Here is a 17,675-nt window from a genome sequence, read left to right on the forward strand (position 1 = left end):
TGAATCATCAACACAGAACTCCAGGGAAGAACCGGAAGATGCTGAAGTGTCGGAGGAGTATGAGGGGTCCACGGAAGGAGCCTAGGTAGAGATTCTAGTGGGCTCCCGCTCGACTCGCACTAGATCGGCTTGCACAACATCCCTATCACCCTTAGTACATCCTGACACCAACTAGAGGCTTAACATGTGAATTAAGTACATTAGACTCCTCAAGGTTATCCACCATACTCGTATCACTAACACCCCATGGAAACTCAGTTTCATAAAACTTAACATCTCGACTCACGAAAACTCATTCGACTCCAAATCATAAAACTCCCATCCCTTCTTATCTAATGGATATCTAACAAACATACATCTACGACTCCGACTCGCAAACTTGTCTTTCTTAGAATATAAATCATAGGCATAACACAAGCTTCTAAACACTCGAATATTATCGTAGGAAGGGGGTTCACCAAATAATATTTAATAAGGTGTCTTAAAGTCTAACACTCGAGATGGTGTCCTATTAATTAAGTAACAAGTAGTAAGAATACATTCACCCCAAAAATGTATAAGCAATTTACCCTGAAACAATAAGGCACGAGCAACATTGAAAATATGACGATGCTTACGCTCAACCCTCCCATTCTGTTGTGGTGTACCAACACAAGAGGTCTGAAAAATAATACCCTAAGTCGAAAAATAGTCTCGTAGACAATTAAACTTTGTGACATTATCACTACGAACACACTTAATCTCAAAGTTAAACTGACGTTACACCATAGTAATAAACTTCATAAATGTATAATAAACAACAATCTTATCTGATAATAAAATAACTCACACAGCCCTTGAATAGTCATCAACAAGAGTTTAAAAATACCGTTCCCCACAAGACGAAGCTTCACGATAAGGACCCTAGAGATCACAATGAAGTAAATCAAAAATCGTAGCGGCTCGACTACTACTATCAATAAAAATATCTCTTGTCTGTTTGGTCTGATGACATACATTATAGACATTATTCAAATGACTCGAACTAATAAAAGACAAAGACTTGAGTACTTGCTCAGATAGGTTCCCCAATCTACTATGCCATAACTTCCCTTCTACATCTCGAAATGTCAAAGTTGAACCCGATACTGCTGGAATGCCACGAAAGTAGTAGAGTCCACCCCTCTTCTCACTTGTCCCAATCATTATCTTGGTGTCTCAATCTTGGAAAATGCACACATCATAAGTAAAAATAATATCACAATGCATATTAACAAATAATTGTGAAATAGAAAGTAAACTATAGTTCAGAATTGGAACAAAGAAAACATTCTGCAGTACTACAACATCAGATAACCAAATAAAACCACGAATAGTACCATGTATAGTGGTGCCATCAGGTAAAATAATCGAATTAGCATACTCCTAAACATGATCAGAAAGACAATGCAAAGACCCTGTGATATGAATAGAAGACCTAGAGTCGATAAACTAATGCGAAAACTCAGACTTACCCATCACCTGAGTAGAATTAGAAGTACCAAGAATACCCAATAGACAATCATACTGAGTAGGAGTCAGAATAGACTCCCCCCATTGTGCGAGAGGGAGACGTCAGCCATGGCAACATTCACAGTCCCACCCACCAAAGATGTCGGACTGTCGGCAGTCGAGAAAGTAAGAGTCACGCCACCTGTTAGTTTGGACTAGAGTCGAGAATCCTGTCGTTATTTCTGTTTTGCACCCCACTCACTATCCGGATATCCATGCTTCAAAAATCACGTGGAAATATCATGACCTAACTTACGACAATGCTACATATGAGTTTGGAATGATCCACTCGAGGAGTAGTTGTATTGGGGGAAACTCGAAGGCTAATAGCCGACAGATCTGCCCCACGTCGCTCTTGCAATGCCTTCAACCTCAAAGCTTCTTCATCACGAATCCTATTGTAAGCAATATCCATAGATGGAAGAGCATCTTGATTCAAAAGATTAGAACGAACAGTACCATAGAATCCAATCTGGATCAAGCAATGTTTCATCAACCTTCTTAGGTTCAATTTGTGAGATGAAAGCCGAATTTACATATTCATCTAATGATTGATTTCTTGTCCTAAGAGGTGCATAAGGGTTACCTATAATTAGCTCAAGAGGATGATTTTTATTCTATTTAAGGTTCGGTCCTGAAATTTTTTCTAACCGACCGGTTATTTGATCAAGGTTTGACCGACCGGTAGGCTGATCAATGTCAGACCGACCGGTTTCCTCGGCAATATCCGAGATATCAACTACTTGCTGAGAAGCAGTTTGATCTGGCTGAACCTCAGCGTTATCAATCTTTTGGTCATAAGCAATTCTTTAGTAGACCGGAACTTCATCTTCACTATCAGACTGGAGATTGACATCCTCCATTCTATTAGATAAATCAATGGGTGTTGAAGTGTTACTTTCGACAGATTTCATCAAATACAACATGAGATGATTCTTCAACAGTTAAAGTCTTATTATTATACACTCTATAAGCTTTACTGACTTTAGAATATCCTAACATAATGCCAACATCAGATTTTGCATCAAAAGCAGTAAAATAATTATTGTCGTTATTATGAATATAACACTTACAGCCAAAGATCCTAAAATACCAGATATTAGAGGCTTTGCCATGGTAAATTTCATAAGGCGTTTTGTTAAATATTTTATTAATTATTGACCGATTTTGAGTATGAAATGATGTATTGATAGCCTCTGCCCAAAGCTTTTGAGCCACTCCAGAGTCAGCTATCATAGATCCGGCCGCTTCCTTAAAGGTCTATTTCTCCTTTCAGCTAAGCCGTTTTTTCTTAGGGTTCTGGCACTAGACAACTCGTGTCTAATACTAGATTCCTCAAGATAACATGAAAGAGTCCTATTAGTAAATTCAGTACCTCTATCACTTATAATTCTATCAATATTTACTGATTTCTCATTTTACACTCTTTTAAGCATTTTAATCAAATTAGATGTAGCTTGATCTTTAGAAGCTAAGAAAATAACTCAAGTGAACCTAAAATAGTCATCAATAATTGCTAAGGTATATTATATGTCTCCTAAACTAGTTACTCTAAATGGGCCGAAAAGGTCCATATGCAAAAGTTCTAAACATCTTTCAAATTGGATATTTCCTTTACTTTTAAAAGTTGACTTGATCTATTTACCCATCTGGCAAGCAAAACATACTTTATCTTTAGAAAACTTCAAGTTAGGCAAGCCTACAACTAGCTCTTTAGTACATATAGAGTTAATAGTTTTGAAGTTTAAGTGATTTAGTCTTTTATGCCAAAGCTAGTTTTGATCATTCTTAGTTATCATGCAAATAGGATTAGGTATCTTGTTTTTCCAGTTTACCTTATAGACGTTTCCTATCATATGCACTGTCAATAGGGTACTCCTCTCTTGATCCTTAACTAAGCATGCTTGTTTATGAAATTCAACAGTGTATCATATATCACACATTTGGCTTATACTAAGTAGGTTATAACACAAATTTTCAACAAGTAACACGTTGTTTATGGTTAGATTACCATGGAAAATCTTACCCTTGCCCACAATCTTACCCTTGAAGTTATCGCCGAATGTAATTTTATATCCAAATTCCTTCACAATGTTGGTTAGAAGCTTACTACTACCGGTCATATGCCTGTAGCATCCACTATCCATGTACCATTCTGAATCCGTCAGATAAATGACCTGTTTACCCTGCAAAATAAAATTATTTACACTTTTTGGTACCCACATTTAATTGGGTCCACGATTGATCAGTCATTTGTGGATTCATACTTGTATTATTCTTATGGATTTCCCAATGTTAGTCTTAATAAATCTGTTTGTATTAGGCTTGACATCCCTCTGTCTGCCTTCAGATGAGTCATAATATTTTGAAGTTGAGTTATGATGATACTTTTTTGACCGCTTATTATGTTCATTTTCAGGCGACCGGTTGTCTTTCCTTCTCTCAGACTAAGCCACCGTGACTTATCGGTTGGCTCCACATATTTTATCTCCTTTTTAGTTACTGACTCATCTGTGTCGTGACTTTCTTGAATGTTTGTTGAGGTACCCTTGACAAAATTTATAAGAGGAAATTTGTTTTTCTTAGGTTTCAACTCTTTGCATGACTTGTCTGGGTTGTTGTTGTCGTATCCTAGTCCAAACTTGTAGTTGGCTGGCCTCTGATGAGTTGTCATCTGGTTGACCGCATCCCCAGATTTAGTCCATGCAACAATCACGTAGTTAGTTCTCTCGTTTTCCTTTGTCAGCAGTTAAACTGTCTCCTTGAGCTTTTCGTTCTTAGTGGATAGTTTATCTATTTCCCGGATTGTGTTATTTGGTTGAGTTGAAGCGAGGATAGATAATTTCTTGTACTCAATGACCATGTCATTGAGTGCAGTAACTAGGTCGTCTCGAGTGAACTCTTCAAAGGCAAAATCAAATACCTCTTCATCGTTGGCCATGAAGCACCTAACTTCATCGTCATTATCCGAATCACTTTGAGCCTATTTGCTTTTGCTCTCTCCTACCACCATTTCTTTCTGATCTTTATTGTGCTTGGATAGTTGATGATCCTCCTTGGGTTTCTAATCAAATAGTTTTTTGTCGTCTCTTCTTGGCTTCCGACATTCTGACCTGTAATGACCTAAGGTGTCACAATTAAAACAATGAATATTATTTTTGTAATTGTAGGAGTAGTTGTTGTTGTGGTGGTTGTTGTGATAAGACGAGTTGGATTTCTTCATGAATTTGCCAAATTTCTTGACAAGTAAAACCATTGCATCTTCGTTGAACTGCTCAACTAATTTGACAGGTTCAGGAACCGCTAGCTCCACGGATGACACCAACGCCCTGGTTACATTTGAGGATGATGGTTTATCTTCGTTTCTTGAATTAATCTCAAATTCATAGGATTTCAAGTCGTCAAACAGATCATGCAACGACATCTTGTGGAGATCTCTATACTCCATCATCACCGTTGTCTTGACCTCCCATGCACTGGGAAGATCCCTCAATGCCTTGACTTGACTATGATTTCCTTGTTCCCATATTCTTTTCCCAAAATGGAAAGCTCATTTACGATACTGATGAAACGTTCCTCAAATTCGTTTATCGTTTCTCCGGAACGCATTTTGATGTTGTCAAACTTCTGCGTAGCCACCATGATTTTGTTTTCTTTTGTCTGCTCGTTGCCCTCATTAAGTTGAATCATTTTCTCCTATACCTCCTTGGAAGTGGCACATGTTTTGATTTTTGCAAACGTATTTTTGTCCAAAGTGCCGTATATAGCGTTCCTAGCCAAGTTGTCGAGATTATTCTTTCTTTGATCTTCGTTTGTCCAGTCACATCTTTCCTTTTCAATCTTGATTGGGCCATTCGTAACGACATACCACATGTCATCATCCAGCGATGCAAGATACACATTCATTCGTAGCTTCCAATAAATGAAATCTTCACTTTTGAACATAGGAGGTTTGGTGAAGGAAGTCATGATGATATTCAAGTGTTTGAGAATAGAAACAAGTTGCTCTGATACTACTTGTTAGGATCGGGATCGACAATGGAGACGGGGGTCTCACAAAGTTGAACGCTTACACACTCTTTGTTCGATAATAACCTTGTTAGAGGTTAATATCTAGTTTCTATTCTTCACAAGTTGTCACAAACTCTTGAACCGAGTTCAAGTGCGGAAGTGTTTGTTTCAACTTGAAGCAACAAAACGAGATTAGAGTAAGAAAGAACACACAACATAAGGATGTTTATGGATGTTCGGAGATAAAGCTCCTACGTCACTCTTCTTCTCAACCTTGAGAATGATATTCACTAGAAGATTTGATTGGATATAACAGTTGTACATAACCCAGTCAAACAACCAGGACTTAGTTACTGTCTGTTTTCGAACTACTAGCACACACGCTCTATTGAACATAAACGAATTATGTCAACTTACAATGCTCACCACTCACATAGAATATCTATTATTGTAATACAAACTTGAAATTCTAACACACTTGAATGCCTTTGAGACTTAGAGCTTGAAAGAATTGATAGCTTTAATGTTCGTGAAAAGATTGTTCAAAAGCTTGTGTTCGAAAGATGAGGTGTTGAAGCAGATTGACCTCTAGATTCTTAAATAGTCAAGATGTCAATGGACATATTTTTCTGCTCAACGGCTATATCTGCTTCATTGGACATCTTATCTTGATCTTGATTGGTTGAGGTCCAGAATGGTACATCAGATGAGATATTCTTTGATCTTGTCTGTATTTGAAAAATAGTAAGCCAAATTCTCATTAATGTGATTTCAATCTCCAAGGAATGTATATCTCAGACTGTTTGACATGTCTTTGTTAATGGTTCTGTTGCTGCAGGAAGATTTTCATCAGTCTTTGCACTTAAATGGAAACAATCATTTGGGAAGTTTAAAGTTGATGTTTGCATTTGCCAAAAGAGTCTATATATATATTCCCCAGGTTGATTAAGTATGGGAATTTTGAAATGTCGAAGGCGCTTCATTAATTGCCGATATGCAAAAAGTCGGAGGCGCTTTTGCATAAAGCCGATCTCTAAAATACCGGAAGCGCTTTGCAAAAAGTTGATCTCCAAAATACCGGAAGTGCTTTGCAAAAAGTCGATCTCCAAAATACCGACTTCATCTTGCAAAAAACCGATATGCAAAAAGTCGGTCACGCTTTTGCATAGTATTGATATGCAAATAACCAATATGTCTGAAATGCCAATTCCGCTCCACTTCATAAAACCGATATGTTAGAAATCCGATTCTGCTTCACTTCATAAAACTATTATGTTAGAAAGCCGATTCCGCTTCACTTCATAAAACCAATATGTTAGAAAGTCGATTCCGCTTCATAAAATCGATATCACATAGTACCGATATGTACATAAAGCTAATTACGCTTCATAAAACCGATATCTTATAATACTGATTCCGCTTCTTCTCAAATAACCGATATTACACATTACTGGCTCCGTTTTGATAAACTACCGATCTTTGAAAGCTACCGAATTGACAAAGTACCAATTTTCATAAAATATTGATTTCAATACTGGGCATCTTTATTAATTTAATCATGCACAAGATTAATACAGTTAGGTTCTTTATTTAATAGTTAATTAATACTAATATGTAATTAACTATTTTTACTTAACAAAAAAAATTCGCTTATTATTTTTTCTACAGGTGGGGTCGTTGTGGAGTCGCTGCCCTTAGAGTTATGGATGACAATATGGCGGTTCGGGCGGGGAATGTATTTACCATCCCCGCACCGTTTTTATTTCGTAGATTTTTTTACTACCATTCCCGTCTCATTCGATTTTAAGGATTCCCCACGGGGCACCGTTTATACCATTTTCTCAAAAATAAATATTTTTTTATATAATTAAATTATATAAACAAATTTTTTAATATAATATATATTGTAATATATTTAAAAAATATATTATTATAAAAAATAAACTTAAAACTCTTATAAAATATAATAAAAAATAAATATATTGGTGATATTATATATTTAATTATGTGTTTAGTATTCGAGTCATAATTTGGGCGGTTCGGGACGAGTGACACAAATATCATCCGCGTCTCATACCCAGTCAATTACCGATCAAATTGGGAAAAAATCGCCCAAACAAGCCATTCGATTCGATTACTGCGTACTGTTTATATAAATTGTGAATCCTTAGAGCATCACTTCAATAACCAATTTTTTGGTCATGATCATGAAAAGAGCTTTATGGCCAAGATTTTGGTCATGGTGCTTATCTATGATCAAAAAAATCTTGATAATGAATTAAAAAATATTATTTTTATTTTTAAATTAAAAAAATAATAAATAATTTAAATATAATAATAATATTTAATTTCTAATTTTTATACATAATAATGTTTTTTAATTTTTAAAAATAATAATTAATTTTTAAATGATACTAAACACGAAATTAAAATACATTGTTAACATAGCGAAAATTACAAACTAAATATAGTAGAAATTAAAACAGACGACGATAATTAAGAGAACAACACCAACAACCATATTTCACATATCAGTCGCTCCATATAATTGTCATATGTTTTCGACCAAGTCCGATTTCAGTAGCAGATGCGTGTTTTTATCTGCAACATCGTCCTTGTTGGCCAAATACGTATTGATATCCACAATACGTTCACTCGAAAACTTAAAATCATCGTCTTGTTCAATATACAACCTGCTTAACTTCTTCCTTCTGCCGGTCTTACTTGCACGCCTCTACGGTTTGTTTGCGGAATTATCTTCCACGAATTCCTGCGGGTTATCATAACCATCATATGTGTCTCTTCAATCTTCAACTATCATGTTGTGCATAATGATACAAGCCATCATGATTTTGCTAATAACGTCTCGATTCCATGCCGATGGCTTACGAATTATTCCAACGTCAGAGGCATCGTCTTTTACATCATATTAGTCGTACGAATTTTGTGTCTCCGGGACTATGGTGTATGACTGGAAATAACTATCTTCGGAATTTTGTTAATTTTGTGGGTAGGTATCGAAATTTTGTTGGGAGTTTTGATAGAAGTTTTGGGGCGAATTCTGAGATATACCGTAATTATCTCCCGGTGACATCATATTTTATTTATTTTTTAAAATTATAAATAATGCTAAAATCGGATTTTAAAGATAAGAGATAAAAAAAATTTGGACAATCAATCAGAGGCTGACAAATGGCAGCATTTTATTGGATGGGTTTGGTTGTAATTTTTGTCAAAATTCAACAAAAAAGTAAGACGCAATGAACTGACTGTGGTTTTGATCATTGAATGACCAACCAATTAGTCATGATAAACCCACACAATCAACTACAACCAACATCATGACCCATTTTTGGGTCATGAATAGCCATGCTCTTACTCACTCTCTTTTTTATTACATTTTTTTTTGTCTATATTTTAAAAATATAAGTAACAAATACTATTATATTAAATATTTTAAATAAATTAAAAAATTAAAATAAAATACATTATAAAAAAGAGAAAATATATATTTTTTAAAAGTAATGATTCAATTATCGCCACAAAAGTTGACGGTTGACTGTTGATATTCATAAAGAACCCCATTTCTTCACTGAGTTAACAACTTAACAGTTAACACACTCGAGGAGGAATCATGGAGTTATTTGGAGTTTCGTCTTCTTATTAAGTGAGATTACAACGTTATACTTAGAGACTTTCGTTGTTTTTCGCTGGTTTCCCTAAGAATCATACTGTCACTCACAATCAATATTGAGTTTAGGGGAAATCTCCTCCCAATGTTCTATGATATGCGTCAGACAAATTGTCGCCAAGCTATAGAACAAGCTCCTTCGGCCTAATCACTTGCAAAGGACCTAGGTCGTTGACAAATTCAAGTACGCTAGATTGGAGTAACTTCACTTAATTGTGTATATCGTTGCTGTTCGATGAAACTCACATTTAGGGATGCTCATGCTGGTTAGTTGTTCACATAATTCCTTAGTTTGTATGACCTTTAATGTGATGATAGTTACCTTCTGTGTTATTCCTTATTTGAATTATTTTGATTATCATTCAGCTTAATGAAGGCCAAAAGGAGAGGAATCTTATACTACATTATATATGGTGAAGTTTTTCCTTGCTCTCTTACATACAGCCAAAAAAGATGTTTCTTATGCATAAGCTCTCTACCATATTTACCTTGTTGTGTTTCATCTACTATTATCTTGTTTGGCTTTGGCTGGTTAATGGTGAAACTCCTAATCCATTTAAACCCACAGAGGTTATTGCTATTAATTGTGGCTCCTATGGCAATTCAACTAATTCAGATGGACGGCAATGGATTGGAGATGCCCGTACTAAATTCTTTGTTGCCGATAAACAAAATGGTAAAACTAAAATCTTAAAAGCAGTTGAGAAGGATCTCTATGTTGATCGCGTTCCCTATTCGACAGCTCGTGTCTCCCATTCACAGTTCACATATACATTCAACGTCATTTCAGGCCCAACATTCGTACGCTTGCACTTCTATCCTACTTCATATGCAGGTTTCACAAGGTCAAACGCCTTCTTTACTGTTAAAGCTGGCCCTTACACCCTCCTTAGTAACTTCAGTACTTCCTTGTCAGCTGATGCTTTTGGGTTAAAACCTATTATCAAAGAGTTCTCCTTGCATGTTGAAGAAAATAAACCATTGAGCTTAACATTCTCGCCATCCAGAACCTATCATCGCGATGAGTTTTATGCATTTGTTAATGGAATTGAAGTTGTCTCCACGCCCACTACACTTTACTATACTCGACAAGGTGATTCGGGGACAACTTTTGTTGGACAGAATTACCAGCTTCTAATTGGTAATAACATTGCACTAGAGACTGTACACAGGTTGAATATTGGTGGAATCTCGATTTTGTCTGCACAAGATACAGGAATGTTTCGCGAGTGGTCTAGTGACTCCAACTATTTGGTAGAACCAGGATCAAACGTTTCTCCTTTAACAACATCAATGAAGATAAACTACAGGAAAATTCCCACCTACGTTGCACCACAAAAAGTGTACCAGACATCCTGGGAATTAATGGACTCGAGCAAGATGACAAAGAGTGGCTTCAATTTTTCATGGAAGTTACCTGTTGATTTGGGATTCAGATACTTGGTTAGATTCCATCTTTGTGAGCTTGATTACCAAATAAAGGAGACGGGACAAAGAGAGTTCAGTATATTCATAAATAATCAGATGGCTGAGAGTAATGGGGATCTGATCAAGTGGGCAGGAGGGCATGGTGTTGCAATGCATGTCGATTACATAGTGATGATGGAAGGAGATAGAATGGAGGGTAAGCATGATCTGCACATAGCTTTCTACTCAAACTTAACTCGTGAATTTCAGTTAGCAGATGTACCTATGGATTCCATCTTAAAAGGATTGGAAGTATTTAAGTTGAGCAATCCTGACAAGAATCTTGCTGGGGTGAACCCAACGGATAAACCATTAATGCAAATTCAGGCTACAAAGACTAAAAACCCCCAAAGGTTTGCATCAGCTTTACATGGTATAAACGCTATTTTTACAATTGTAGTTCTTCTACTAATTGTTCTGAATATCATTGTTCACCATCTACGTGTTTCGAGAGAAAATGTACAACACAAAGTTTTCTTTTCATACCCACCTGAGGAACTATGTCGTCTTTTTTCACTAGCTGAAATGAAATCCGCAACTAAAAATTTCGATGATGGATTAGTTATAGGAAGTGGAGGGTTTGGTAAGGTCTACAAAGGCAATATTGAAGGTATGACCAAAACTGTTGCTATAAAGCGGTTGAGTGCCGATTCCAAACAAGGGGCAGAAGAGTTTTGGACAGAGATTGGAATACTTTCCAAGTTTCAACATGATCACATTCTCGCTTTAATTGGCTATTGTCATGAAAGTAAGGAAATGATCCTTGTCTATGAATACATGGAACGTGGGACCCTTGCTGATCATCTGTATAAAAGCAACAATAATGGTAAAGGTAGACTTGGACCTTTGACTTGGGAAAGCAGGCTAAGAATGTGCCTAGGTGCTGCCCGAGGTTTGAATTACCTTCACAATGGTAGTGAATCCAATATCATTCATCGGGACGTGAAGAGCACAAATGTTTTACTGGATGAGAACTGGGTAGCCAAGATTTCAGATTTTGGATTGTGCAAAAAGGTGAGGTTGAGTCATTCACTCACCCATGTAAGCACGTTAGTAAAAGGAACGTTTGGATATCTAGACCCTGAGTATTTCTTAAATGGAACATTAACCATGAAAACAGATGTTTATGCTTTTGGTGTTGTTCTGTTGGAAGTTCTCTGTGGAAGACCGGCTGTAGACATAAGAGCTGAGGAGGAGCAACGAAGTCTTGCCTTATGGGCCCAAAGTTGCTTCAAAGTTGAAACGGTTGACCAGATGATTGACCCTTCTTTGAGAGGCCAAATACCAGTTGCATCCGTCAAATTGTTTTCAACAATTGCCATGGAATGTTTACATAACCATCTTAAAAAACGACCTTCTATGTCTGATGTTGTGAGCAGGCTTCAGTCTATATTTGACTCTTTGAGTGAGGAAAAAGATTCTTCCGTAGAGGAAATGAATAACTTGGATAAAATCAAGGTCCAGCTAGAACAACATGAGAATGAAGAAACTGATCCTCCTATTGTACCGGTAGAAATTTTTGAGAGTCAGTCAGACAAGAATGGATTTCAAAATTTTATACCGGAAGAATTATCTGGAAAACGTGTTGAAACAATGAATGATGATATGCTCACAGGGTCAAGCGATGATCTTGAACAAGGTAGTACATCTCCTTTAGTCTATATCTAATATAGACATTGGATATAATGAACCAAAACTCTCATTATTTAAGTGAATGGATGTGAAATAGATTGGGTTATATTCAACTAAAATGTGATCAGATAACTTTTGCTCGTCATTTTTAATATTGAAGTTCTCATTTCCGGTTTCAAATATGTTGCATAAAACCTAGTTGAGAAGCATAGTAGGAAGAGTATCATTGATCAACTGAGGCTGAAATTTGATATTTCCTAAATGGTTACATCAAACTATGGAATTCCTTGTTGTCACTCTGCATGACCACGACCTGATAGTACGTACTGGCTTGTAAAGATCATAAATAAAATCAAGATGTATTGTTGTGGTCATGTGCTACCATGGTTGAAATTCGTTCAAGTTTCTTACTTATTGTATGATAACTTCCACTGTCATCAGTTAACCAACCATTTCATTTGCTTAAAGTTTCAGGAACAAGTAGTAATAGTGCTGTATCTCCCCTTACAAGTGGCTACATGGAAGGGCGATCAAAAGTCTATAGCTTGCATGATCTTAACCTTGCTACACAAAACTTCAGCCAGTTCAACAAGTTAGGCGAAGGAGGTTTTGGGTCAGTCTTTAAAGGTTGGATTAATAAAAAGACACTTGAACCATGTGGGCTTGGTGAAGGGATTCCTGTAGCCATCAAGAAACATGATCGGCACAGTTTCCAAGGGCTTGAGGAGTGGCAGGTCAATCACTTGATTGAACTACAAGTTTAAATTATCAAGTCTCTGTAATCCAGAACTACAATATTTGATATTACAGTTATTCTCTTAATTATCAAGTCTTTGTAATCCAGTCATTCAAAATGCATGCATTAAGTCTTTCTAAATCCACTACCTGTTTTTGTTTCCACTTTGCATTACAGGCAGAAGTAAACCTTATGGGAAGCTTATCACATCCTAACTTGATTAAGCTGTATGGGTACTGTTGGGAGGACAGGTCTCTGTTGCTTGTATATGAATATGCGGAGAAGGGAAATTTGGAACATGTTCTTTTCAGCAGTAAGATTTTTCTCTTTTTCATGCATGTGTGATCAAAAACAAAAAAATACATTATTTCTTTCTTTGTTTCTTGTCGTGTAGAAAATACAGCTACTGTACCACTTTCTTGGGATATGCGGCTCAAGATAGCTATTGGTTCTGCCCGGGCCCTTGCTTTCTTGCACACTTCAAGTGTGTCAATAATACTCAGGGACCTCAAACTCTCCAATATTCTGCTTGACAAGGTTAGAGAATTCACGCTCAAGCTAGTTAACTCTATTTTCTTATCGTTCTCTGTTTTATATGATATGTTGTTGCTCAACTATTGTTGAATGAATTTGAAATTAGTGTGCATTTGTTTTTCCCGTCGAAATTCACGTCGTTCTGGATCTTAAACATATCTCTTTGGAGTTGAGACTTCATTGTCTTCTCTTGTTTCTTGGCGACGTTTCTCACAACGTTCTAAAAATCTTCATCATCCTCCAAGTCCCTACCAAAGGAGGAGTACTGAATATTTTGCATTCATTGAACAATCCAACCATTAAGATAGAATGTTTAATTTGTTAATACACAATGTAATTTGTTAATATCCTAGACTGTCTGGGCAACTTGAAGCACTTTGATTGATGTAATTAGTGTTGAGCTAGTAGACAGTGCTTTTAGATGCACAGGACAGACAGACTACACAAAGTAAAAATGAGGAAGGCTTCAGTGGATCTAACTCATGATTTTCTCCTTATTCAGGACTACAATGCAAAACTGACAGATTTTGGGTTAGCAAAGATGGGGCCATCTTGTGACTCTACCCATGTCTCAACAAGAGTAATGGGAACTCAGGGTTATGCAGCTCCAGAATATATGGCAACGGGTATGGAATTTTATAGCAAGCCTAAAGAAGCATTCCTAAAGTGATTTAATTTAAATCTAGCTTGACAGAGCATTTTCCCAGTTGCCTTTCTTGTTGTGAACCATGATCCCTCATTTGGATTTACCATTGTGCAGGCCATCTATTTCCGAAAAGCGATGTATATAGTTTTGGTGTCGTGCTCCTGGAGATCTTGACTGGCTTTCGTGTTTTAGATTTCCATCGGCCCCAAGGAAAGCAGAATTTGGTTGAGTGGGCAAGGCCCTATCTTGGCAAGAAAACGAAGATTAAATATGTTATGGACTCCCGCATTGAGGGTCAGTATTCATCCAAGGGAGCAATGAAGGCGTCTAGCATTACCTTACAATGTCTGGAAACTGATCATAGGAGAAGGCCCTCAATGAGAGAAGTGGCAGAGGCTTTGGAACAAATAGAAGCAAAGGAAAGGATATTGCTGATAGCATCAGAACCTTCTTCTTCCCCAGACCTTGTTAATACTGATAGTTCTGTACACAGAGGACGAGGACCTCGAGCAACAACCAAAACAAGTTTCTTTCGCAGAGTATTCACAACATCACTCAAATAGTATTACTTACCATTCTTCAAACATGATCTCTCTGACAAAGGAAATTAAGGGAAGTAGGCAAACTAGCAGCAGGTAATCTATTTTTAGGACTGAAATTATGTGAAGAATCATAATACATATGGCCTGTTTTTGAAATGTGTACGAATCATTTGTATTGATGATTTTCATTGTTGCTTATGCAGGTAAGATTAACCCTGTCTCTCCGCAGATTATGGTAGCAAAAATGCAACTTCACGGTTAGTGATGAATAATCAATGTGTTGTGTTTGGACTTCAAATAAAACCATGTTGTACTCTCTGTATATATATATAATTTGGGTTGGGTAGATTCGCATTTAGTAAACGATAAAAAAAAAACATATATATTTCCCTCCAAAAAAGACATTTATATATTCAAGAACTTATCCTGTTATACAGTCATTGAGTCAAGTGAGCTCTATGTCACGGGCAGAAACTCGGTCACCGAATATTCTCTCGTCCCGCGCGGCACTAGGCTAGATTGCCACAATCCTAGCTAGTCACCCTCTTAAAAAATGCAAGAAGATGAAACAATTTAAGAGAGAAAGAGCTTGGAGAATATCTTGTTTATTGTTTACAAAAGTAAGGTATTACAAGTGCTGAGTTGAGTGCTTTAAACATTGGTTGGTGTGTGTTTTTTGTTGAGTGTCTTGGTTTTATGGCCAAGACTTGTTTATATACAAGTGTATGAATCATTCTAGATCCTCCTAGACCTAGTGTTTTCTAGACACTTCTATTACCTAACCTAGACCCAAGAATTCCTAGATATTTCTAGAGAATTTTACTAGCACCTATACATGAGAACTCTAGAGAATTCTAGAGAGTTCTCCCACCTTACATACAAAGGGAACTTCCTAGAGAATTCTAGAAAGTTCCATGACTCTACTTACAAAAGAGGAACTCCTAGATAAATCTAGAGAGTTCCATGACCTCACTCATAAAAGGAGAACTCCTAGATAAATCTAAAGAGTTCAATGAACGACCAAAATTCAAGAACTCCTAGAGGATATTCCATAAATGACCACAACAATCCGGAATATTCTAGAAAATGCACCTTGTGGGCTTGCCATGTGCACTCCATACCAATGGGCCATGACATTCTCCCCCACCTAAGTCGTGACCGACCTCGGCACGACCTTAGAACGATGCATGGTGATCTTCTTCCTAGCGTCCCCTGAGTGCTCTTCCTCCCACTTGCACGTCACGGCATCGGGTGCACCTATGGCCGCCAGCTCCAACCGATATGAGATATTTCCCACACGTCTCTCGATTGAAAATGGTCCCTCGAATCTAAGCACAAGCCCCTTTGAGCACAGACCGCAGAGACTTCAACTGTTGCATGGGTAACTTCCCCCTTCCACCGTCCCCTTTCCCGACTGCACGCCCTGCATCCTTTCCCATGGAATTGACGCGAGTGAAGGCGGACTGACTTTGGCCCACGTTGCCTGTGGCCAAACCTTGTGGATCTGATGGTTTCGTGCCTCTAGCCTTGAGCCGCTCGAAGACCTTGCACCTCCTTTGGAATTCCTTGGGTACTTGTCCTTTCCCCTTGGAACCGTCGCCATCATCCACCTTAGCAAAAGTGGTAAAATCCCCTTTACCACATTTGCGACCTCGGCTGAATCGCATTGCCGAGAACATGCCTATTCTCTCTGATTCTCTCCTTGTTGGAATCACGCTAGACTTCCCGTGATCCAAAATGATTAAGGAATCGGAATAAGACATTATGCAAGCGCGTACCTGATCGCACCATTGTAGTCCCAACACTACGTCGTAGTCTTTCATTGGGACCAAGGTAAACGAGACTATCCCATACCAATCTCCGATCCTGGTGTGCACTTTCCTAGCCTCCCCGGCCACCGGCTTGGCTACATCGAAGGACTTCACCGTCCCTCTTGTTGGGCTGATCCGCAGACCCAACGCCTTGGCTACTCCTTCTGTTCGCCGGTCGAAACCTTTGTGACTTTGGAACTTGAATCCATCTCTTCTCTTAAATGCGGAAGCACAAACGTGGATGCGATACCACTTTCGCTCTGATACCACTTGTCACGGGCAGAAACTCGGTCACCAAATATTCTCTCGTCCCGTGCGGCACTAGGCTAGATTGCCACAATCCTAGCTAGTCGGTCTCTTAAAAGATGCAAGAAAATGGAACAATTTGAGAGAGAAAGAGCTTGGAGAATATCTTGTTTATTGCTTACAAGAGTGAGGTATTACAAGTGTTGAGTTGAGTGCTTTGAACATTGGTTGGTGTGTGTTTTTTTGTTGAGTGTCTTGGTTTATGGCCAAGACTTGTTTATATACAAGTGTATGGATCATTCTAGATCCTCCTAGACCTAGTGTTTTCTAGACACTTCTATTACCTAACCTAGACCCAAGAATTCCTAGATATTTCTAGAGAATTCTACTAGCACCTATACATGAGAACTCTAGAGAATTCTAGAGAGTTCTCCCACCTTACATACAAAAGGAACTTCCTAGAGAATTCTAGAAAGTTCCATGACTCTACTTACAAAAGAGGAACTCCTAGATAAATCTAGAGAGTTCCATGACCTCACTCATAAAAGGGGAACTCCTAGATAAATCTAGAGAGTTCCATGACCTCACTCATAAAAGGGGAACTCCTAGATAAATCTAAAGAGTTCAATGAACGACCAAAATCCAAGAACTCCTAGAGGATATTCCATAAATGACCACAACAATCCGGAATATTCTAGAAAATGCACCTTGTGGGCTTGCCATGTGCACTCCATACCAATGGGCCGTGACATTCTCCCCCACCTAAGTCGTGACCGACCTCGGCACGACCTTAGAACGATGCATGGTGATCTTCTTCCTAGCGTCCCCT

The 17,675-nt window shown here is 37.7% G+C and overlaps 1 protein-coding gene across 3 annotated transcripts in view; it reads left to right on the forward strand.

Moving 5' to 3' along the window:
• Positions 1-9,181: 9,181 nt before the first annotated feature.
• The window catches only part of LOC124924119 (receptor-like protein kinase FERONIA), a 32,162-nt gene continuing 23,668 nt past the window's right edge, over positions 9,182-17,675 (forward strand). For all 3 annotated transcript variants that reach the window (XM_047464193.1, XM_047464191.1, XM_047464195.1), the window contains exons 1-2: positions 9,182-9,491; positions 9,598-12,338. In XM_047464193.1, the coding sequence (XP_047320149.1) occupies positions 9,686-12,338 (2,653 nt within the window). In that variant the 5' untranslated portion in view covers positions 9,182-9,491; positions 9,598-9,685. The remainder of the gene's footprint in view (positions 9,492-9,597; positions 12,339-17,675) is intronic.

This window comes from Impatiens glandulifera, chromosome 2 (genome assembly GCF_907164915.1).
Source record: "Impatiens glandulifera chromosome 2, dImpGla2.1, whole genome shotgun sequence".
NCBI lineage: Eukaryota > Viridiplantae > Streptophyta > Magnoliopsida > Ericales > Balsaminaceae > Impatiens > Impatiens glandulifera.